The 24,890-nt window shown below is 34.4% G+C and overlaps 1 protein-coding gene and 1 long non-coding RNA gene across 2 annotated transcripts in view; one reads left to right on the top strand and one right to left on the bottom strand.

Annotated features, from left to right (window-relative positions):
- Nucleotides 1–1,691: 1,691 nt before the first annotated feature.
- On the bottom strand, nucleotides 1,692–3,448 carry LOC136415889 (uncharacterized). Its single transcript, XR_010752654.1, has 3 exons — nucleotides 3,137–3,448; nucleotides 2,947–2,999; nucleotides 1,692–1,994 (listed from the first exon to the last, which is right to left on the bottom strand). It is a non-coding gene; the product is annotated as an uncharacterized lncRNA (long non-coding RNA).
- A 16,434-nt stretch (nucleotides 3,449–19,882) lies between these two features.
- The window catches only part of LOC136415913 (uncharacterized), a 40,068-nt gene continuing 35,060 nt past the window's right edge, over nucleotides 19,883–24,890 (top strand). The window contains exons 1-2 of the mRNA XM_066400825.1: nucleotides 19,883–20,246; nucleotides 21,456–21,540. Coding sequence (XP_066256922.1) covers nucleotides 21,475–21,540 — 66 coding nt within the window. The 5' untranslated portion in view covers nucleotides 19,883–20,246; nucleotides 21,456–21,474. The remainder of the gene's footprint in view (nucleotides 20,247–21,455; nucleotides 21,541–24,890) is intronic.

The raw sequence follows: 24,890 nt of genomic DNA, 5'->3' as shown, positions 1-24,890 counted from the left end.
TATTGCTTAATATTATACGTAAATTATTAGTATCTTCCAGTAAACTTTAGCTAAAAGTTAGAAACGTTGTTAGTTAGTTTTACGCGAAACAGCGTCTCCGAGACTGCGAACTCAAGGTGATTCGAACATGATTGTCTAGTCCATAATTGTTTTGGTATCTATTTTCTATATTTTTGGATTCCGGTAACGTTTGCGAAATTTATTAATTTTGGTACTGTGCTTTGGAATCACATTACTTCGGCCTTACGAGAAGAATCATACAAGCTTGTGGTCACGTCAAACCGAAAATCCACAACATCACCTACGTTTTTGGTACTTCTTCCGGGATTACCATTTTTTAGACATATTTTTGATAGGGATATCAGCCAACATCGTTTTCTCCATAAAAAGACCTAATTCGTTCTCTCATTTTCATTAATCTATTGTCTCAAGTTTTAATAACTCCTCTTTCTGTCACCAGGATGATGATTTCAACTTCTGTGTAGATAGCGATCAGTATGTCTTGGTTTTCAGTACGTTGTGTGTCCTCGATTTCTATTCTTGATCTTCTGGATAAAAAAACCTCTAATAAAGGCAACCTTCCTGACCATCCTTTTTTTTATTAAATAAGAAACATTTGCTTTTTGCATTTTTTGAAATAAAATTTAAGATAGAGAGTAAATGGAATGCCCAAAAATGTTATGCCTCGAAACTGGAAAAGTGTGGACTATTATATTTCTGGATTAGAGAGGATAGAAATGTTGCATTTTTTTTCCATTTTGCTTTGATTAAACAATTATTCATATTTCAATATGATATTTAGTCTTAATTAATTTTAACCCTATACATAAAGCCATGTTTTTCCAATTTCCAATACCTCTGGGTAATTTTCTGTGGCATGTTCCAGGATCCCTATGCCAGATTAATTGGCCACGTTCCATTTGCTTTTCGCTAAATCGTGGCATTAATTAGCCCTCCCTGTAAATAGTTTACCCTTTATGATGTAATGGGTTTAAGTACGAATCGGTTCATGAAAGGCTGCTTTTGCAATTTGAGATAATCCCCTAGATAGCAGATTTAATTATGCATTTCACAAAGTGTATTTCACGTAAAACAAATCAAACATAGAATTGTGAACATGAGAATTGAAACAGAATATGTACAAACTTGGACAAAAAGAAAGCACAATATGAGTGAATTTCAACAGGGGATTAAGGCAGAAATATCGAAAAGACAACAATATTGTTTTTATTTAAACATTGGGCAAAGTGTGAGTTTGAAGTTTGGATGGTCGCATACATAGTTTGTAACTAATTCAGAACGGTCTCCTTATCTCTCGAGAACCATTTGCTCATATATATATGGTATTTTAAATCGTTGACTTTTTTATCTAAAATCCAAAAAAACATTAAATGACTTAAGCATAAAAAATTTTAATGTAATGCAAAAATATCTAGTTTAAAATTACCCTTTAATGTTTAATTAATATTATAAATTGAATGATTTGGAATGGAATATTTTAATTAATAGTTACATACGTTGTTAGTGGATTAAAAAAATCTAATTGAGAATAATTTTAGGCACTAATAAAAATGTTGAACATTGACCATGCTAATAATATCTACTTGCGTGCAAATTCAGAGATTAAATAAAACATCCTGTTAGAAATGTATTGTTAATTATTATTTATTTTTAAATGATTGACACAAATTGTACATAATTATTTTCTTATTATAGGGTAATAAATTAAAAGGTGGTTCTACATTAATCAGAATGAGCGATACATTGACAAATAATACTAAAACTAACGTATGATACATTTTAAAAAATTGCAAAATGGGAATTTTTCTTAAAACACACTGCAAAATTGTCTATAAGGTAGGTGAAGTAATTAAACAGTATGATGAGGAGGAAGATCAAGTTGAGGAATGAGGCAAACAGGGCTTCTCCTATTTGATTGAAAGGGTTCCAGGGCTGTGTTGCTTTGGATTGAAGTGTCATTTGATTGAAAATCTCTAAAAAAAATCTAATTAATGGTTGTTCAATTCTTTCGATAATTCATTTCTTATGACAGACAAAATCTTTAAATGATGAAAGTAAACACGATAAAAAGTATCGGTTATTTCGGAATTTTAGATTCGACTAAAAATTATCATATTTCATGAGAATTTATGCATGAAATAGATAGTTTCACTTTTTTGAAATTCCACCTTTCTCACATGTAGTTTCTTGTCTTGTTTACTTAACAGGTCATTGGAAATGTAAATACTGTGGAAATGAATTGGGTGCCCTTGCAAAGGTTTGGTAACAGCATTTCAGAGATAATTTCAATTTAATAAAAACACTTTTATTATAACGTTATTTTATTCCTATGGTACTTTTCTTATTTTGCACGATAAAAGAGGAATGTAGAATTACGGTATATTTAATACACAACATACTCACAAGGATTTATATCTAACAATCCAAATATAATAATGATAAAATACAGTTGTGTTAAACAAAACTAAGATGAATATCTCTAAATATTACCTGCATTTCGACACAAAAAAAAACCAAACATTGGGCATTTTGAATAATTTTTTTCCTCATTTTTCTAGCTAAGCCATTGTGCTCATGCATACCTATATCGGGTTATTGATTAATTTGCATACAATGCATTCCGCAATAAATAGACTCTCTGCATATGACAAATCTAAATGCTCAACTTGATGGATAAATATTAGCTAGCCGGGAAGTTGTTCAAACATTTTTAGATATACATGTGACGTTTAATCAGTACCTATTTGTAAGGCTCGCGATTGAATAAATTTTTGGTTCCACTATGAATCCTTCGAATCCAATGTGATGGAGGAGAGCAGGTCACAAAAAAAAGTGAAGCTTTATTTCTGTGTTTGGTTAGGAGGCCCTTAATCTTTGATCGAAACTCCGAAGTACACAATTTCTCCTATTTTTAATCAAACTTACCTACGTACTATTCAAATTCCTTTTACAACTGAAACCAACCAGCGACGCCCGTACTAAAAAGAGAAAGTTTTGTATAAACAATAAACAGCAACGCTCCTAGATTGTCAAGACTAAATAGCTGAACAAATCAAACTGGTTAAAACAAAACTTGATCGTCTAGCATATACTGGAACGCATACACCACATCTACCTGCTGGGGTATTATGGTATTCACTATCGTTCACTCAATAGTTTACTGAGCGTGACACGCCAAAACTTTATTTGATCGCGAAAGAAAGAGGAAAGTGGTTTCCTTTTGCTTATCTTACAGCACTCGTTTTATTAGAGACATGACATAAATATGCGAGGAAATGGATGAGGTATTCGCTTACGCGACGACGCTAAACGCGGGACATGAGTTGACTATTCCCGGAGACGCGACAAGCAGGGACGCTTATTTTTATCGTGTTATGGCGTCATTTGGCGTCTGTAATAGTACGAAGGCAAATGGCAACTTACCTATGTACTGAAACGTCCTTTAAAACCCCCATAACAACTGAAACACTCTTGGACTGTCCACATTTTCAAAATTGACACGAGTCTTAAATTTGGAAAAGTCATCAAAATTTACGTTACATCGTACATTCTGCTTTCTCCCTATTCGGCTTTTCCGACCCTCCTCCGGCACGATTGGAATGTCTGTTGAATGGTAAGTCCAACAATCCTCGAATGCTTCCACCGTTTGCAGGCTTTAAGCCTCATATGAGAAACCAGACTTTCCCTCATGATCTAAATTGAAAGCTCTGGTAACCCCTGCAGTGTTCAGCGCACCGCCTCAGATTCAAAACCTTAAATAAACTTGAATTTCTAGAATAGGTTGTATCGTAATGAAGGAACAATGTAATTACTAATATAATAAAGGTTACGATTCAGATTTTGTAACTTGTAGATGTATCAATCAAGAGTAAGCTTATTTTCACGTCAAGCTGGATTAAGGCAGAGTGTGGGAGATTTATTGTGCTTCCTGAAATTGAATATAAGTTTATGTGCACTTTATTGCTTTTTATGCACGTACCTGCTACATTTTAAGCAGGTTATTATAGCAGAGAAATATGATGCTCATATTTTAGGTCGCGTTTATTAAATCTACACTTAGAAGGTTAATAATTAATTTGAAATAAAGTATACATAGCTTTGTATCTATAACTTTTGTTTCACTTTCATATTTTCTTCTGAATCCGATCAAAGCAGCTTTAATGACTACTTGTTAGGAACATTAGCATCTAGTAAATGGTAAGAAAGGTTTTCTCTTTTAAACTGAAATTATGTCCGAGAGTTCCTATTTATTCCAAAGAGGAAATACATTGATTCAATATAATCATTCAAATAAATCTTCTTTAATATTTAATAGACTTTTAGTTTAAGGTTTGATGAATATCATAAATAAATCTTTAACCATGTCAGACACAAGAAAACAAACAATTTCAATTTTTCTACTCTCTGAAGTATTTTATCTCAAACTTCTAACCTATCTGTATTAGTTTGCAATGTAATACGTTTCCAGCAACGTTGAATATGAAATGAGTCCTGGGAATTCCTGCTGTATTATCAAGGAGACGACACGCCGTGTTCTTGAGTCATATAATCATCGGAACTTTCATTACATCCCAGCTTTCCCATATGAATATCAAAGCCGAGATTCCTGATAACATTGAGAGAATGTAAAAATAAACCTTCAAGCTTAAAGGTTAATCAGAAATCTCTCTCTTTGTGGACTGTTATCGTTTGACTTGTTCCTAACTTAATCCAAACTAACCGAGGGATATGACCGAGTAAATTACGATTATCTGGAAAGTCTGGATTTAGGTGATTGTAATTCGACGGGGCAGCCGTGACACTCGAAGGAAAAAGTAAATTATTACTATTTGGATCAGTTAGATAAGGGGAATCCCACTGTAATTACTATAGGGTTAACTGATTCTTTTAGGTTGGAAAGAAATATGGATTGTGTTTAAATTAGTTCGCTCCTCGTACAACGCTCCTCATCTTTAAGCGGACTTTTTTCCTACCTCCGGTTCTAACTTCCAGTATTGCCCAACGAACCGTAAATTTTCCCAATTTCAATTATGAACCAATTAAATTTTATCAACAGAACTGCAGCGAGAAAATGGCATAAACACAATTTAATATGATTTACTGGTGTTCTGTTTCGGTTAAAACTAAAAGGTTTCCTCTTATTTTCAAGGCAAATGTGCCAAAGCTCTTAAGATTACCATCTAAATTACAATCTTCTGAAACGAAAGGGTTGAAATCCATTTCCCATACGCCGCCACAGGCACGAATTTGTAAAACGTACCATTTCTGTTTCGATTTGTTTTATCGCCTTGAAAGGTTTCGATTTCCATTTACATTTACAAGGGGTAAGTGCCTTATTTAGTATTTTAAAAAGGCTTAGAGGTAATGAAATGAAAATTTTGGAAAGTAGATGCTTGAAAGAACGTGCTTATCGCGTAAGACCTGCGAAATACGGTCTAGAAGGAAGATACTGCTGGAATGAAAATCACTGGAATGGAGTTTTATTTTATCTTTTTTAATTTGCCTCGTAGACTTGGAATCAAAGTTCTGGCTTAGCTTCTTCGCAAAGGCTTTGGTGCGACCTAAGCATCTTTTCCAGAGATCTCCTTCTGCCTATCTGCAAGAAATGCAAAATTGCGCATCTTTAATATTTCAGGAAAATATTAAAGTTTAGTTTTTTGTCTTTCCTTAATTTGACACTGGGACATGATCCTACGACATAACAAGAGAGAGAACTTGACAACAATTACTGATTGTTGCGAAGTTCTGACCTCAATCGTTCTTCCCGAATATTTCCTTCTTGAGAGATAACGCCAATTTCTTTACCACGAACTTGTGGCAAGCCAATATTAAAACGACATTCATCCTCTTTGGCTCGAAAAACTCCTATTTTGCATGACTGAACATTGAATTAGGGGCGATAACGGCTTATCCATACGGTTTGCTTTACGACGTAAATCTCGTTTATCTGGACAGGTGCTATCCAAACAAGGACAATTTATTAGATGAGATTATGTATAAACATGGTATAATTGGTTTTTGTATTTAATTTCGATTCCTTTAGACTATTCAATTGGAGGAATGTTTGTTCTAGAAAACTGAAAGTCATTGTTCTCCAGGATGGACTACGCTTGTGTATTTTTCAATTTGCAACTCTGATAAGCTCCAGCACTGTCATCCTGGCCCAGTGCCCATTTTCTTTTCGTATAGGAGCGATTTGAAGCATTTTCTCTCTCTCGAGAAGACAAATGCCCTTCGTATTAAAATTTTACATCGGAACATTAACCACGAAAGTGCTCTTTGCGCAAAACCTTTCATTAGGTCATCTCGTCCGTAAACAAATCTATATTATAAAAGATGGAACTTTTCGGGATAAAGCATAAACAACTGGTGTTTTCAACCCTTTATTCGTTCTGTTTGCGTTGACGTTGGCGGAATTAATTAGAATGGAAATTATTATTTTTGTCGGGATTCTGATGGTTTTGTTCAGGGATCACTGGAAATGGAAGCAACTACGTGACGAGAATGTGAGATAACATGAAGCATGAGGGAATTAAATCATTCAGTGCTTATTTAGTTCATAACGGATGTGGAGGAGCTCGTCAAATATACGTCTAGTGTGTATACTGTGTCAGACGATAAACCTTCCACCAATAAGCTTTTTTAGATGACATACAAAAAAAGCAGAAAAATATGTGATCATTCCCGTGTATTTCCCCATCGAAATGGCATTTCCCGATATTATATTTCACAACTTGTTTTCTCTCATTCGAGCTCTCAAAAAGGATATGAATTTTTACGGTCTCTCGAAAATGTTTCCTGTTTCCTAGAAAACTGGCTGTAAATTGCTATTTAATGTTTATGTAATTTCTCCTGTTGGATTTCTAGCCGTACACCGTGCAATTTATATTGAAAGTTACATTTATGGAATGCAATGACAGAAAAGTAAATGCGAAACGGAAAAGTTTCTTCCATTTACCGTTAGGGAACATACATAGTGCTTTTAAACTTTGATTAATGGTTGTTAGGAATGGGGCCAAGCTGAGTGCGAAAATAAAGCTGGCTTTAAAGTTTTACATTCCGTCTAGATGTAATTCAATTTTTTAAAGATACTTTTAAGCTTTCATAGAGAGTAATTGATGATTGTTTTTATGTCTTTCTTCAACGTCGAAGTGTACGTGTTCCAGCGTTTGATCTAAATTGGACAGAGCATTTGTGATTATTTCTGGACATTAACACACCTTTATGGAAAACATAAAAACATACTTATTTTTGCAATAGCTCTACAAATACGAAATAAATCGAATAATTGATCCTAAATATAGAAGTTCGCGGATTGCATATGAAATAAAAATGGTGTTGAATTTGTATGGTTACCAGGAAGTTATTGGATATTTTTATAAAACTAACTTTAGAAGAAATCCTTTCAGTTCGGTAGGTAAATTATTTCTATGCAAAGTCGATTGATATTTAAATCGACATTGCTAAATAATTATAAATAATATAAATACAAATAATAAAAAGATAAAAAGAAAATGAATAAAACACATATTTATGATTCATTGCGGAAAACTGAAGAAATCGTCGTGTTGCACCTTTTTCGCACTTTGCAGGAAATGTACTAAGTCAAAGTCAAAAATTTCCAAAATTTGCCTACAACTGAAATGTTTCTTGGGGGAATTGCACAGCTCATCTTTATCTCGAAATGTGCTAATTTCTTAATTGGTGCTAGTTGAATTATTTTCCTGTGTGTTTTTTCCAGCTTATAGGAAATAGCTTAAATCAAAAATCGAGGAAATTTGAGAAGAGTTGTATTTCTCTAGAGAGAGTCGCACCTCATTAAAACTTTAAAATTTGCTCGGAGTTTGCTGTCTCCCATTTGAAGCTTTTTCATGACATTTCATATTTAATGGTTGCTCTAGAAAACTTTCTCTTTTTTTCCAATTAATAAGAAATGATTTAATGCAAAAATCCTTAAAATTTTATTCCAAATATTGAAGCATGTATTAGAGGCAGTCACACACAGTTTCTGTTCATCAAAAATCCTAAAAATTTAAGCTAAATTGAATTCCTCTGAAGGAAGTTGCAGCTCGTCAAAACTTTAGAATATGCCGATTTCTTATTTTGCAATATCTTTTACGTTTCGGATATTCTTTAAATAACTTATGACCATAACAAAACCGAAATCATGGTTTGTTGGCATGTAATTAAAGTTTTCCAGAAAAGTAGGGCAATGAAAAGGACCATCGCCCTCCGCCCACAAAAATTAAATTAGACCGACTTTTTGTTCCGTAAAGTATTCATTAAAACTGTTAAAAAGCTTTATTATAATAAAATTCCTTTCTCTGGAGTTTTAATTATGTTTTAATAGAAGCCACTCGCTCGAAGGCTTATGTGGAAACTTTTTCAAATTGAATAATGCAATATGTAATGACTTTAATGAAGTTTTAGTGCTGCTGGGAAGATACAGGTAGGATACTTTAATTTGCAATTTTTTTATGAATATAGTTTTTTCGTCATATGTATGTGACATCAAAAAGTAGTCAGAAAGGAAAAATTCATTATTCGTAGCATCGAGTTAGCTACCAGTTATAGCTTCGTCGGCAAAAACTTTTGTTTTAGTATTTTCTTTGAAGTTTCACTGAAAGTGCTTTTTATCCGGTTACCAACTTTACTTTGCAGTTTCAGTTTTGCGATCATCAAAATCCGTAATTTTGTGGCTCTACTGAGTTTTCAGGAACAAAGCCTTGCGTTTAAATTCAATTAGGGGGTTAAGAACCCGAATAATGCACTTTGTGTGTTTAGCTTTCCTGTTATTATTCACAATGGAACAACAATTGTTAATCTACTAAAAAGGATTTTAATATCTTCCATAAATCCAAGGGAAATATATTAAACTGAATTCTCTCCAGCGTTTTAAGCTATTTAGGCAGTCTTTCGAAGATATCGCCCATAAAACAAAAAGTTTTTGATTGAAGCTAACGATAGGGAAGTTTTTACTGCTAGGGATATCAAGAACAAAATTGATTTTGCGATTTAAACGGAAATAAAGTTTACTAAAGAAAAGAACGATTATTTCAATTTAATTTGCTTTAAAGCTCGACATTTTTTGCTGAGCAACGCACTTGAAACTAATTCTGTGTAAATCTGCAAGTAATTCAGATTGGCATAATTATGAGGCTGTATCAAGATTTAGCCTCAGCAGTGTTCATTTTCGTTTCTAGCTGGCAAATATCATGATGTAATTTTAATAATTATTATTTCGAGATGTGTAAAATAGGTGAAATTACGCGCTGAATTAAGGACATGACGCGCATTAAAATTCACGTCATATAGCTTTAAAACTATAACGTTTTCGTCCGCAATTTCAAACGAACAGAAGATCAAAACTGGAGGGAGTTAATTTAATGGTAAAGGAAATTGATTGAAAATTGATAAATTGCCGAAAACGGGACCTAAACTGAACAGTAAAAGTTACGATCCGGAGAACTCAATCAAATAATCGCTCAATGAGACTTGAAAAACTAATTAGGCTCTTCCATCACTCGACATAGAGTATATATCTAAAATTCGTCCGTTGCGAATGAACTGTCGACCTCTAATGAGCCATCATTATTTTCCTCATGGAAAAAATTAGGTTAAAAGAATGATTGAAATCAATTTTCCATGGAGTTATCGTAGGTGTCTATTGTAGTAATGATGGGTTTGTGGAAATAAAAATTGGTAGTCAAGAGTTATAACATAAATTTACTGTACTTACATCAAAAACTGCCAGAAACGAATAACCCCCATACCCTTCATTGGTCAATAACGTCAAAGAAATTACCCTTTCAAGCTTCATTAAAGCTCAAACATCTCGAACTGGTTGCATCTGAAGCTTTTACATTCGCCGTTGTAAATGCAAAGCAGGTCTCCGTACTTTTCTTTTTGCAGCTCTTTGGCTTGAAAGCATGTAGCTATAATATTATCCATTAAACGAGTAATATTTAAAGCCCCCTACTAAAATGGCAATATCATCTGCTTAAATTTATCATGCTGCAGCCTGCACTAAAACATAAACTTGGATGATGTAATATCTTTGGGATTCTTCTTTATGAGCACACATATATTTTTGCATGTTAAATTTTGGGTTCTATAGAGCCAAGGTTTAATTTTTGATCACGTCGATTTTTGAATGAAGCGTATATCTACGTCAGGCGAATTTATGAGCCCTTCATCAATATAAAGGCAAACAGTAAACATGGATGCTCGATATTACGTTGCTCGAATATCCCGACTGCAAAAAAGCGGTTTTTGACCCGTCATCTTTCTAATCCCCTTTAGTTATTTGCTAAGCCAACAGATCCGATCAACTCATGCTGACCGTATAAACACTTTTATAGATTCCAGAAATTCAATCTTGCGGCGTAATGGAATGGCTGGCTGCTCGAATTAAATAAATAGAAAGAGCAGAGGTGGAGAAATAGCAAGTTTCTCAGGACAAATTTCACCTAGGAGAAAACCCGACTTACTTGCTGAAAGTCGGGAATGGATTCTTTAACTGAATAATATCTTCTTCAGGTTTGGTGTGCATTAAAAAGGTTATGCGTTAAAGAAGAGAACATTAACCGCTGAAGCGATCAAAAGTGTACGTTGCTTTAATGCGTAGACGAATGGAGGATAGGAGTTTTGTAATCTTAAAACAAAGAAGACGCTTCGCGGCTTTGAAACCAATAAGCAAGTCTAATTTTGCACAACTTCAACTGCTCTCTGAAATTGGAATTAATTTATTCTCTCCCGTGCCATATTTCCTGCGGTTATTCTATTTTTTAGAGTAACAAACTGCGGAATAATTGGGTAAATTCAATACGTTTCTCGAGAACTTCATGAAGTTCTTGTGCAAATAAACCCGTCGGGTTTTGAAATTCAAGGGAGTCAATTTTTAAAGGGAAGCCGAAGGAAAACGAATGTTCCAGCTTATCCAATATTCCGAGGACAAATTGTTGAGATTTTGCCGGGCACAGTCCTGGATTGCTTTTATTGCCTTCCAAATCAGGAAATATCTTATTGTTATTCCGACGATTTGTGCGGGTTTTCTCGGTTATTAAAACGTGACAGGAAATACTTTTGGTTGTATTGGATGTAAATCAGTAGGTGCCTTATATTTCTGTTAAGCTCGCTTTAGTTTTTGAAGATGAAATCGTTCAATTTTCTCCAGTTTCTGCTTGGAAGGGCACAAAAAGCTTCCTCTTCGACTTGGATTTGTTTAACTGTCGAATTAATTTCGGCAGCTATTTCTATGCACAATTGCGTTTTGAAAACGTCGGACCCACATAAAATCCCTTAAAAGGAAAATCTTGTTTCCCAAGCCGCAAAAACTTTTCCTCGACTTCAATAAATCCAGACAAATGCACTGTTTTTTATGCGAATAACTTTTTGCGGAAGGTTATTTTTTGGGTCTATCTTTCAGCAACGAATGTAAGACTTTGACGATTTAATAAAGCATTTAGAAAACTGTTCGGTCTCCACTTTAATCTACACATCCCGAATGGAAATTTAATAAAATTTAAGGGATCGACTTTTTAATAACCACTGCCATTCCTGTAATTTGAATTTTAAATTATTCGTTTCAACCCTTTTGGACCGTTTTGATAGTAATTAGAGAGATTCCATTAAGTTGTTAAATATGTAAAGAATCCTTCACTGTCCCTTTTTCAATCGTACTTTTTAAGGAAAATTCCGAATTGGCATGAAAAGAAAATAATTTATCGAAACGGCCTTCTATCGTAGATTGTGACCCAGTTTGAAACAATATATTGTTTGTTTTTTAAAAAGCCATAAATCGCAGTGAAAAACCGACTAATGGATTTATGTACGAATTTGAATAGATAAATGTGATCAGCGAGACTGAATTATTGGGTTTATACCCCATAAAAATCTAATACAATTTTGCAGTCCTGGGTCATCATAAAGCTTTATAACCGTACAAATGGGGCTCTGGGATTGTGGTAGTTGACCATTTATGTGCTGCTATATTATCTTAAGTATCACGTTCCTTGCCTAAAATCGGCCGGACGCAACCGACCAGGTTTCGGAAGCGTACTTGTCAAATCGGGCTGTAGTTTTGCTATCTTAAATCTTTCTACATAATATGATGTCATAAACGAAAATGGGTCATTTAAGCTGCATATGACACTGCACTTAATCGCCCGTTTCTCAACTTGGAATCATTTCGACAGACGTACGTTCCCAAATAGCAAATTACCTGAAACCGGAATAGAGAGATATAATCTAATGTAAGGTTCAAAGCAAATATAACATGTAAACGCGTGCAATAATTACATCTTTGTCTCGCTTGTGTACTCGTGGTTAGTGCACTTCAAAGGGCATGCCTAATTGGCTGATGTCAAATTTTGCATACAGTGCTGTAAAATTGTTTCAGTTCCGAGTATTATTTAACTGGATTATAGATTAAAGGAAGGTTATGCTTAGAGTGCCTACATCTTTGGTCGAAAAGAGGATCAATTTGGCTAACTGACTTATAAATTTGTCTGCTCAAAATGTGACTCAAAATGGCATATTCTAACAACCAGACGCACTTAGATGTTTTGTTGTAAAAAAATAAATGATTTTATTATGCTTCTACATTTGTAAGACTAAAAGGGTTATCCCGTATAATCTGTTATGTCCTCTATTATCAAGCGCCATTTAACCGGAAACTTTTCAACTCCCTAAGCCGCACTTTACTAGCCATATCTCACACCAGTGTGCATTTATATTCAGATTTGCCAACTTTTATTATAAAATACAGGTTTAGTTAAATGCCTCCCTTGTCACCCTTTAGAGAAAACTTCCGGATATGATGTATACCTAACAGAATACACTGGTTTCTAAACTTTCTATCTAAATAGCTCATCCGGACGTATTTATGGAGCATAAACTATTGTATAGTATTTCAGAAATTTTACTTTATTTACCGCAGCCTTTTCAACTCTAATTGTTATTATTTTTCTGTAATCTTCAACCGAAAAGTACTCATCACAGTTTACATAACAAGAGAAAGTTGGAACAGCTCTTCCTGCTTCACACTGTTGAGACTTGACGAAGAATAATTACTCTTTAAGCTAAATAAATAATGTGATAATTTGTGGCAAATGGTGAGACTAAGTGATGTCACATAATAGCGTCGTTGCGGCACCCAACAACAGCTATAGCAAACCTGAACTAACCCGAATCTCGAACCTCGAAGTAGACGCATAGCTCAAACTCCTTCGCTTCCTGGTGCACTTTAGAACATTTTAGCTAAGCCAGTTAACATTCTGTAATTTTTACTTCGTTAGTTAAATAAAGTTTTTAACAAATTTAAATGCAGAATTCCGATAATTTCAATCCCCCAATATTGCCGTTGAGCTAGTTAACGAAAAATAAAGATACAAACAAACACATGCGCACAGTCACTACAAAACTATTGAACAAGATCGCACTCAGGCTCTCATAAAATGTAATAAAGGACGATAATGGAGTTTATTTGTAAAATCATTTAATAAACTAGAAGTTGAAATACATGAGGATATCAACAAATTCCAAACAGCAACGAATAACAATTAAAAGCATGTAAGTAAGTACGTACAAAAGCAACGACAATGAAACTGATTGCAACCCTGTAAAACGATTCGCCACGTGTAGATATAGACCAATCAGCAGCTGGCCACGTGGTGGATGACACGTTCATTATTGCTTTGATCATGTCTGTCTTAAAAATAATGAGGCTATACGTATCCTGACAAGGAAACCATAAATTCGTTGTGACTTTCTTATGTGAGTATTTCCTGTTTGAGGTCAGTTCGGTTCCTCGACGACGTCTATTTGCTTTTGCCAAATCAAACTTGTAATGCTCTAACCATGTTTCTTCCCAAAAACGAATTTATATTTCATTTTCTTTGGGCGCTGCTCGCAAAAATAGAGTCCAAAATTGAAAATTTATATGGCAACCCATACGGTCTTGAGGAAGTTAAGCGAATCTTAATACATAATAAATTTGATTTTATCAATCAAGAAATTTTAGATAGTCCAAATCTGGGGGGCAGCAGTTATCGGAAAATGACTGAGGTATATTATTAGAGAAGGAAATGTTCGATTTAGGAGTCAATTTATGGCTTCGGGTAAGACATAAATTATTATCCTCGGCATTTTCTCGGCAAAATTAATCATGCTGATAAAGAACTACTTACTTCCCTTTTGTATTAGACGGTATTGCAAAATTTTATTTTCTTAACATTTAAGAATTTCCCGGAAAATTCTGATTCCATCTTTAGATTTCAACTTTTATAACTACCCTAAGTAAGCTTCCTTTCCACTAAAATAACATTGAATTCCCAAGTTTCAAAGTTTCCTTTCTTGGGCGCCAATATACTTCCTTCCTTAAAACTTTTCGTTTACCAAGCACTTCTTTAATAGATAAAAATCAAATTTATTATGTATTATGAGGTTGAAAAAAAGCGCTGATATTCTTGTATGAAATCAAAATGTAACGGGGAAGAAACATGTAAACAGGACTAGGATGACGTAGTATTGAAGTCAGAACGTTTCCTCCTTCGCGTGCTTATGCCAAGCTCTAAGAGTTTTAAAGGGAAATAAAACTTGGAAACGCTCCCTGCATTCTGCCTGGAAAATTAGGAAAGGTCTTTCCTGACGAACTTTGAATGAAGTTAGGGCTCATCTTCTGACAAAGCTCCTTAAGTGTTGTTTACGTTTTAGAACTAATTTAATTTGGTTTGTGTTGTATTGTCTTACATAGGGAAAGAGCCTCTAAGACTTTTTGCCTTCGAGAAGGTCCCTGGTGTTAATAATCACATAAAGAATACTCTTGAGAAAATTGTGGAGGATTGCTTTCTTTGTATGAATTACTCAAAACTTGGGTTTTTACTGCGCATCAAAGGTATAATCAGTCTCAACAGTATAATGATTAATAAAAAGTAAAATTTTATCAGTCACGCGTTTCCTTTAAATGGATATCTGAGATCACGTTTTCTAAGCTTAGCAATGTCAAGCTTAATGAGGGAGAGCGCGGAATGAATTACAACCCAATACTCAGCAACAGAAATAGCGCAGCTATCCAATAAATAAAGTGGAAGCTTAGCGCTGAGCCGATGTTTTTGCCATTTTCATTATCTATTGGCTATTCCGGAAGGAAGCGCATTGTCTAAAGTTAATTTTGCCAAGGAAGTTAGAAGTTCTATTTTATTTATAGAAATAAGTGCCTTTTGAAATTAGGTTTGTGAGAACCTGAAGCCATAAAATGTTTCTTTAAAAGAGAAAAATATCGAAAATATATAATTCCTGAGAAAGTTGAGAAGACTTCGGGGTCTTCCGAGCTTCATTATGTGGGTGCCGAATAGGAAAGGCATATGTTACGATTAGCTCAATGATTCGTCCAATATTGAAGAAACAGAATTCCATATTTCAATCTTCCTAACTAGCTGTTGAGCGTACTTTAAGTATCTTCTTGTAGTCCACCGCACTTTTTCCAGATTCTGTACATTATTATAAAAAGTTTTTCCTCAAGTGTTTTATCATTTGCCAAGAAAAATCGTGAAGCAGCGACGTAGAACGCTGAAACGCCATAACAAATGCGAGCAATCAGAAAATTCCCCGGCGCATTTCTTTAACGTGGAAAAATTATTCAAAGACTAAATTTAATGGGAAGCCCTGACCTGCATGAAGGAGGATTTATTACCGAGATATTATACACTGTTAACCTTAGAGGTGAAAATTCCCATTGCTCTTTCAAAAACGTTCTCTTTCCAATAAAGGAATTTTCTACGAACTGGAAAGTATCTATCTTTTTTTTTTGCCTCTGCCAGAAATCCCCAAAGCCAACAGCCACTTTCTGCTATGGCATTCCAGCGGATGATTCAATAGGCATCGTTGTTATTTATATATACTTTTAGGGGATGAAGAGGGTGGCGTAAGGGTTATTGACCATCTTCGCAACGTTCCAGACCCCGAATGATCGCAATAATTTCATCAAGTGGCGCCAGACAGTCGGATGCTGAGAGTGACTGGGGTGACTCAAGTTCGGAGATAGAGCAGAATGGGATGGAAGTGGCGTAGCGCATGAAATTTACTTTCATATATATGAAATTTCTAGCTGGATATTTTCATCTTGTTTGGGATCAGTATTTTTATCGATGGTTACGTATCATTAGACGTAACTTCGAGTATACTGAAATACCTCTTTAACAGAGAGGTTTGACAAAGAAAAAAAATCTTCTTTCTCCGCCTATGGCCTCTATTGTCAATTGTTTAGAGCAATTCAACTGAGTGCATCCCCAAAACGCGTACGCGACGCATTAAAATGTTTGTAAATGATTTTCGCGGGAAATGAAATGACTCGAACACGACAAAGGGACGCCGAAACAATTTTTATTAATCATATTTATGTCATATTTTACGAGTTTAGTATTGTCATTCTAACACTTTTGATGTTGCACATTGCCGCGAACGAATATCAATTTTGATGACATTACCGTCATGTTGCTACCAGTATTGAAGCAATAAATGATGAAAATTGCTTACCGCACCAGGTTCGGCTGGGTTGTAACCAGCAACTGTCAACTTTCCCGGGTCCACCAATTGAGGTACATTGGTACAAAGGTACATTGCTTCGTTTGCCCTGTCTGCGTACCTTTCTTCTACAACTTAAAGGAGGTATTGAGAAGTCCTCCTTGCCGCCACTGATGTGGGAACTTAAAAGGGTTTAGGATTAACTTAAACATTATTCTTGGTGAGGTCTAGGAAAGAGAGTGAAAGAGGGGGAGAGTATGGAGGGCCGCGTCTAATGCATTTTGACTTCTCTCTATCTGACTGTGTTGTGCAGATTACCTCGGGTTAGTTTTAGTACCACAACATTCTTAGGCTGCGAATCAAAGGAAGTGACCCAAAATGACTTCGGAGCAAACTTGAATAGTCCGAAAATTTTACAAATTAAATTTCCATACCTGGCAACTTTGAGATACTTCAAACAACTTTTCGTCTTCTGAAGTTTTTAAAAAAGCGCAAACATTTTCCCAGCGAACTTTACTATTCATGTCTTCACTTAGTTCCCTAATTCACGAAGCAAATTCCTACCTCGAGAGCGAGCCTCTTATTTTTCAGCGCCAGAACTTATATTCTCCATTGCCATCAGAATGAAAATGTCTCCATATCTTTGGAGAATTCTCGCGCTACGTATGAGATTCTCCGAGGTAATATTTTTGAGATTTCCATCGAGTATAAACTTTGGATTTTAACACGAGTGCCTGCAGTCGTCCCAAAGCACAACGCCTAATTATTCCTGGCAGTTGAGCTATTGGAGGACGCTTGTCGTAACAGACACTTCGATTTTTCCATGTGCTAAATAACTTCATACATTTCCTGGTAAATAAATTATCCAGGAATTCTTTTTATATACGGTTCGAGGAAATCTAGGAACGTGTAATTTTAATTACTAACGCAATAGAACGTAGTGCACATTTGATAAGTTTTCCTTTTTAATAAATAATACATTTGTAAGATAGCATGCTGAATAATAAATAAGCGAAGTAGCTAATTTGGTTGAATTTGCAAAAACTCAGTGCTTGCCCAGAAGTCAAGTTAAAAGCAAAGCATTGTTGTGTGAATTTAGATTTAAATTTCAATTAATGTTGTATTTATTCTGAATAATAATGATTGATGGCGACATCATATGGTTGAGCTTTAGAGAATGTAGTTTTTGAAACTTATGCGGTGAAATGTAAACTTCGATACATCTTACCTATATAAACATTAAGAGGGATTCACCATAATTTGTAATTTTCTAAGGTAATTGAATATTTCATACAATATCAGGACGTTCTAACAATATTTAACCATTAAAGTTCAGAGATAACGTTAAAAAATGTAGTTTTTTTACTTTTAGCTTCTATCTTCAGGTTTTTAACAAAATATTTGTCACGCCTAATGACTTTGCTGAAAGGTCGACCCTTTCAATATAAATACAGTTTATTTACGGAATAAAGCAAGTCCCATGAGAAACCATCATTAGTTCGTTTTACTATACCTATAATAATGTTGACATTATCATGGCATATCGTGCAAATATTTTTAATATGTAGGTGTGGCTTCTAAATATATACGCCTGTTAACACGTGTAAAAGGATGAGATATTCCCTACATCTGCGGCCAATATTCACCTAAAATCTTATAATCATTGAAACGATATGAATAAAGTTGGGATGCCTTTATGGTGTTACGTATGCTAATTGAATAATACTTATTTCTTCAATTATTGTGCCTAATACCCAAAATTTCTTTCGAGACTTCTGAATTTCCACAAAATTTTGTTCTTATATCATTAAAGCTCTCGACTCTTTCAGAAGTATCCAGTGAAAAAACTATATTTTTCTAACTTTGATCTTTGATCACATATTGAACAAATCTTCTTTTTTGCCACTTACAAAGCGAATTTGAAAAAACATCTAATTTTCTCTGTTTTACTGTGAAAAATACCACGTTTTTATCTTAATTAATAATCGGTTTTCTAAGCGCCACGGTAGAAGACGAAAAAATATTTTATTATAAAAAAATCAGATAAAAAGTAAGCAGCCTATGCTGCTGCACAAAAGGGCATAAAAGAACAATGTTGGAAGCAGAAAAAAAAGGGAATAAAGCGCTTAGAATGTAAACCCGTAAAAAGTAACAAAGTAAAAAAATTAAGACATGCTTTCGGTTTTCATCAACAAGAAAACAAATTTAGAACAAGAAATCTTCTATTTATCCCCTGTGAATAATATTGTTTAAATTCTGAATTTGCATCACAATTGAGGAAATTTTCCTCGAGATCAAATTTTTCTCCATCTTTAATTTTTGGTCGTCGTCAATTATTGCGAACGAAGGAAATATTTTATTTACTTATTTGCCGGTATTTTAATCACAGCTTTATTATCTTATCGTTCAATATATTATTAGTTTTGGCCATGTTCTTTTCATTAGCGGTTTCTGATCTTGTGGCACACAAACTACATTCTAAAACTAAAAATAATTTTATAAATATAATAGCTCTTTTTTTCAAATAGTAACTTATGATCCTCAGCTTCTGTTTTCAATGTGAAATTCCCGTTTTACACATAACAAAAAAGTGCTAGATAAAGTTGCAGTAAGACTCTTGGTCGTTTGAAAGCAACATCCATTAGACATATTAAATTCTTTTTAGGATTTGCAATCATTTGAAGAGATTAAAAATTAATTCTGCTTTATCTTTACATGCATATATCCGCTATGACAAGTTCTAAAAGATATTCCGATATGTTTGTTTAAAAAGCGTTTAATTAATTATCATTAATTCATTCTTAGAGAAATATTTATCATTTTCAATAATTGAGCGTTTCCACTGTTGGCTATTACGCTTTTGCTGTCTTTCTGATAATTTTCTGAAAATTCAAACTGAGGAATCAAGTAAAATAGTGACATTAAAAACTATACCAGGTGTATTTTTAAAAACTTGCAACGCCCAGATTTCTAGAAGTATAAACTAAACGTAAAACTGTTGAGACACGTTGACCTTAGAAAGAAGGGGGAAAACGAAGAATGACAGTTTTCACCTTCGACCGACAATATGGTAGGGGTGGCAACCCTTTCGTTTTTTTTTAAATAGGAAACATGGGTCAAGTGACACATCATTTTAAAGGTCTTCAACTTTTCCAAACAATTGTGCCAAAATTTTGGTTTGTATAAGTTTTTAAAAATCCACTCTGTATAGGACCTACTCATTTCATTACACAAAAATCAATTATGCATAATGTTCTAAAACAATTGTCATTTCATCTATTTAGTTTCCCAGTTTTTAAGCCTTGTTAACCAAGAGTTAATTGGTAATAAGCCGAGTAGGTATAACTTTTGCGTAACACCGAGCCAATTAATTTAATTTAGTTGTCGGGAGACCTCGCCATAACAATAAACATGTGTTAATTAGATTTGTAACGAGTTGATACAATTGCACTGGAAAGGGTTGAAATAATACAATTGTGTAGTATTATTTCATTGTTAACGCGAGTCTATGTAATAAGAGAAATTATTAATGAAGCCCGTATTAGTTGGATAAATTCAGGAGCAGAGGCATTAACTTGTCTCATACCGAATATTAGCTACCAAATGTTTTCAATATCTATGATTTTAAGCTGGATCTAGTGAGAGATGTGATAGTTTGCGCGGATTTGTCGAAAATATGGAAGTAAATGGATTACAGTAAGGTACGTATCTTATTTATATCTATCATATTTAGTCTTCTTCGCGGTTGGATGTAAGTATATATCCACTTTTATATCGAAAAAGAAGCGATTTGCGATTTCATAGAAATGGATGATATATCAGCAGTAAATCCGCACATAATCCCAATCAGGTGAATCCCGAGCCTAAAATACTCCCATCCATTAAGCTATTCGCATGACATACCTCAAATGGAATATCTGAAACACACACAGAGCTTGAACATCAAAAACGTCATTGCTTTGACCATGCAGGCTCATTTCGCCCTTTGCTGACAAATATTTAACTAAGGTATTCAACCGTGAATATTTCACCAGAGGTCACGGTAATGCGACCCCTCGCGAGCTCGTTTTGCAAGAATCATGTAACACGCCTAAATAAAATCGTTGACCACCTTGATGGAAGTGACCATAACGCTAAATTTGGATGAAATTGTTCTGTGTTCATGGCCGCATCAACCGCATTGTTGACTAAAAACAGGCAGAGGTAATAAAGCATTTGGTTCAGGTGCACTTCAGTCGAGCTAATGTCGATTAGTAAAAGACGCGAAGCTTCACTTGATCACATAATAGTAAGTTTGACTGCTTTGATCCTATAAGTGAATTTAATTTTAAATAATTAAGATTTCCGGTTTTCAAAGACGACTAAGCGACTTTCGAAGTTGGTAAAATGCTTTATAACACTGCAGTGATCTCGGATTACATGCCCAGTAAGGCTGCACAAACTTTATATGCCGAAACTTCGTGGAACTCTACAACTTTCGAACTTGTCTAGCGGAAAGTCTCTTACTTTTTCTTGCCATCTAAGTATTCTAGAACATTTTACGTTGCCTAGCTCGAAATTACATGGAAAGACGCTAATTAAATTTTTATTCATGAAGGAAAATGGTTTTTCAGATTGAAATATGCAGTAAAAGTTCAGTTTCTAACTATCTAACTAAAGGAATTCAAATTAGGAGCATAATTAGTCGCATAGGGCCCGTTCTGTTGTAAAGTAGACTTAGAAATTATTTCTTGTAAAAATACGTACGTTAGAATTGGATAATTTAAACAGTGATGAACAAAACAGGTCCATCACACGATGTACTTAATTTCTGTTGTCACTCGGGATATGCTCTCACAAGTCACCATAAACCCTTAGCGAAAAATGACTGAATAATGGAATATCTTAAACCATTCTCCTCCATTTTCTAGAAATTCTACGACCCGTTTAATGGATGAAGGGTCCTCAGATTTTACGATCATCCAACAATGCTGCCGACGAAAATATATTCAGCGGGTAAGTGATAAATATCAACTCCAGAAAAACATACAGGGTGTGCCAAAAACAATGATACAAATGAATGGTGGGTATATTACAGAATAAGAGAGGCGCTAAAATATATGTTTTTAAGTCGGTAAATTGGAAATAAATCTCACAGTTTTTCATTCAGAGACTATTTTCTAGATCTTAAACCAAAATTTTAATACACCTCGAACGGGCTCTGGTAATCGTTTTTTAATTGTATTTACCCTTTCTTGCATGTTACTCCTTGACTCCTAAATGCAGGGTGTAATATAAGTAGGAGTTTTATTTTTAACACGACGTAGACCTCAAAAAACTAACCAATATTTTTATATAGCATTTTTTCGAAATCTCAAAAAAAAAACGAAATATGCGCAGATGAGTTTTAATAAATTTTTGGATAAAATCTAAATCTATTCCTGCATAAAATAGTAAATATAATGTAAAAGAAATAAAATGTCTCACAAAAAATTATCAGCTATTGTAAACACACAAAAAACTTTTAATGTTTACTGTTTTTATGCAATTTACCCGTGACGTTTAAAAATAGGTCGTGAAGTTTGGCTCTAGGTGTTACTTTGATAAATTATCACTATTCATACTATTAACTTGACAATGGCCCATAATTACTCGAATCACGAATTGGTGGATATTTTGTTGATATTAGAGGAAAACCATCTCTTCTAACAGTATGTACAGAGTCGTGAATAAGGCGAGCGACAATGTGTGCAAATGAAACCAATGGAGACAATTTCGAACGCCTTTTGTAGCCAGTACCGGAGTGAGCAGTAGCTAAAGATGTGGTACTTATTAAAACTTTCTTAGGCGCATATTTCGGTTCTTTTTGAGATTTCGAAAAAATGCTATATAAAAATATTGCTTAGCTTTTTGAGGTCTATGTTGTGTTAAAAGGAAAACCCCTACCTATATTACACCCTGTATAGTTTGTGTTTATGCGAAAACAAATTTTAGAAGTCGCCGTACTACTGAAAGGCACCTGATTGAAACTGGTTCACTTCGTTAAAAACCGAATAGTGGAAGATCAAAATATCCCACTGTGTATCAAGATGAGGGAAAAGAAGAAAGCTTCATGAATACCGAAGGATTCAGAGACAAGCATCTGACATGTATCTGAAGCGACGAAGGTCAGCAAATCATCAATTTCTGGACTTCCAAGAAGTTTAGCTCAATCCCTCTAGTTTTGACCCTCTATTACCTAACATTTATTTGTACCATTATTTCTGGGGCATCATGTATGTAACGTATGGTTCCGTGTCCGCATACCTGAGCTTATAGACAAACGCCCTTCGAATGTCGTCAAAATTATTAATATGTTTTAGTATTCTGGTCGGCAGAGATCCTTTGATAGGCAATTTTGAAGTCACTTCTCGCCAGGCTTTATCGCCGAGATTCTTAAAGCGCTGTCTAAGAAAGGCTTGGCACTTATAACTTTCGATTACTTGCGGCTAGAACCCTTCCGCGGCGTCGTTATTTCGAAGTTACTACCAAGATGGACCAGGATTTTCTGATCTATCTTGCGTCGATGCAAAGTGAGCGTGATATTTTTATAAATATAAGGAATAGAGCATAATTTTACGTCGTTTCTAAATGGATGAATTTTCAGATACCCGCAAATTAATAACCCACTACATGTCGCATGTCCTCATCGGACTTCAACTCCTATCAAATGGCGTCATCATTGTAGCCATGAACATTTGCTTTGGAACTATTATCTTATTCATGATAATTAGGCATGTTCTTCGACATATAACCGCTTGTGAAACAAAGTATTATTCCATGGCAATTTTCTGAATTATCTGTATCTCTGAACTACACAGAAATCGATATTATTGTTTTTTGATGCAATAACCAAACTAATAATTTGTAAACTTATTCGCATGAGCTTCAAATGGAATTCTATTAGGCTTTAGTTATGAATGTATATGAAGTATGTATGTGTACACAAATTATAGTAATAAATTTAATGCAACGATTTAGAAGTTAATGGCACAATTTTATTTGTTTGAAACACAGAGTCGTTAGGTATTATGTAATTTAGCTATAGTTCACTTATGTTGTCAATCAGCGATTAGCTATTTTTGAAGCAATTTCTCAACTAGAATAAATATGTTGTACATTCGAAGAACTTAAGTAAATACCTTCGAAACCCACTAAAACAAAAAACGAATTCCTGCAAATTGCGAGAATGGCTGAACAATCCTATTTACTAAAAGGGCAATAGAAATTGACACCTTGAGTGATGTTTTTACCCTTGACTGGAAGCTAGGCCGCAACATTCGACTCAATTAATTTACGGTCCGTCCTTTGAGCTCGAGAAGGGTCGATCCAATTTCGTCGCAGGTGTCAGAACCTTAATTAAAGAATTACACTAATTACGTCAAGTTTTTGTCTAATTAGGAGACTGATCTTGATAATTTGATATGTCTAAATAATTGGAGTTAAGAAGAATAGAGAACAAAGTGAATTCAAAATTAGGACCCTAAAATTAAATGGAAGGATTAGACAGTGATGATGATAAATCGCTTACCTCGAAACTTGAGATGAAAGCAAATAAGGAAAGATACCTGCAACTTCTGATTATTATTGGTTTTAAAGGATTTTGAATAAAGCCTCACTATTTTGAAAGTGAAAATATACCGAGTCAAATTAAACGTAAACTTCGTCACATAAACTTAATTCAACTCTCGTAGTTTCATTCATTCACGTTTCTAGTCGACACTCTTCTGTTCTGATATGTGGAGGCTTTTGAGGGAATTCTCACTGTTTTTCTTAGAACTCACTCTTTTTAAATATAATTTTTGGTTAATGGTGATTAAGTTTTCTCTTCTCAGAAATCCCTGTTTATTTTCCGTTTTTAGTTTCCATGCACTGCAAAGAAGGTTTTTCCTCTGCGCGGGAAGTTTTATTATACTCAAATATATAAAAAAATTATTATTACCCGTAACCATTATTTTACACTTACTTTAAACCTTACAGCACCAATTCGTCCTGATGAATATCTCAATTTCGTCTTTTTGCCATTACCCTTACTTTCGTATGGTTTTGAATTCGGACCGTAATCTGACATTCAGAGGTCGCTTTTTGCCTACATTAGGCCCACTTAAGCGCTGCATGAATTTTGCTGTTGGATTCCCAGAAAACCAATTTTACAGATATTTTAACACGAAAACAATATGACTAAAGGATAAACGTATGTCGTTTCTTTCTCATTTATAATTTTAACTAAAAACTTCGTATATTGGTGAAATAAATGTGCAGAGTGAATTTTTGTTAATGTTAGAAGGCGATTACTCTATATCCATACAGGACGAGTAAAAAGAAAT

Source organism: Euwallacea similis, chromosome 21 (assembly GCF_039881205.1).
Source record: "Euwallacea similis isolate ESF13 chromosome 21, ESF131.1, whole genome shotgun sequence".
NCBI classification, from domain to species: Eukaryota; Metazoa; Arthropoda; class Insecta; order Coleoptera; family Curculionidae; genus Euwallacea; species Euwallacea similis.
The sequence above is the reverse complement of the archived record's forward strand: the minus strand, read 5'-3'. Positions and strand labels throughout refer to the sequence as shown.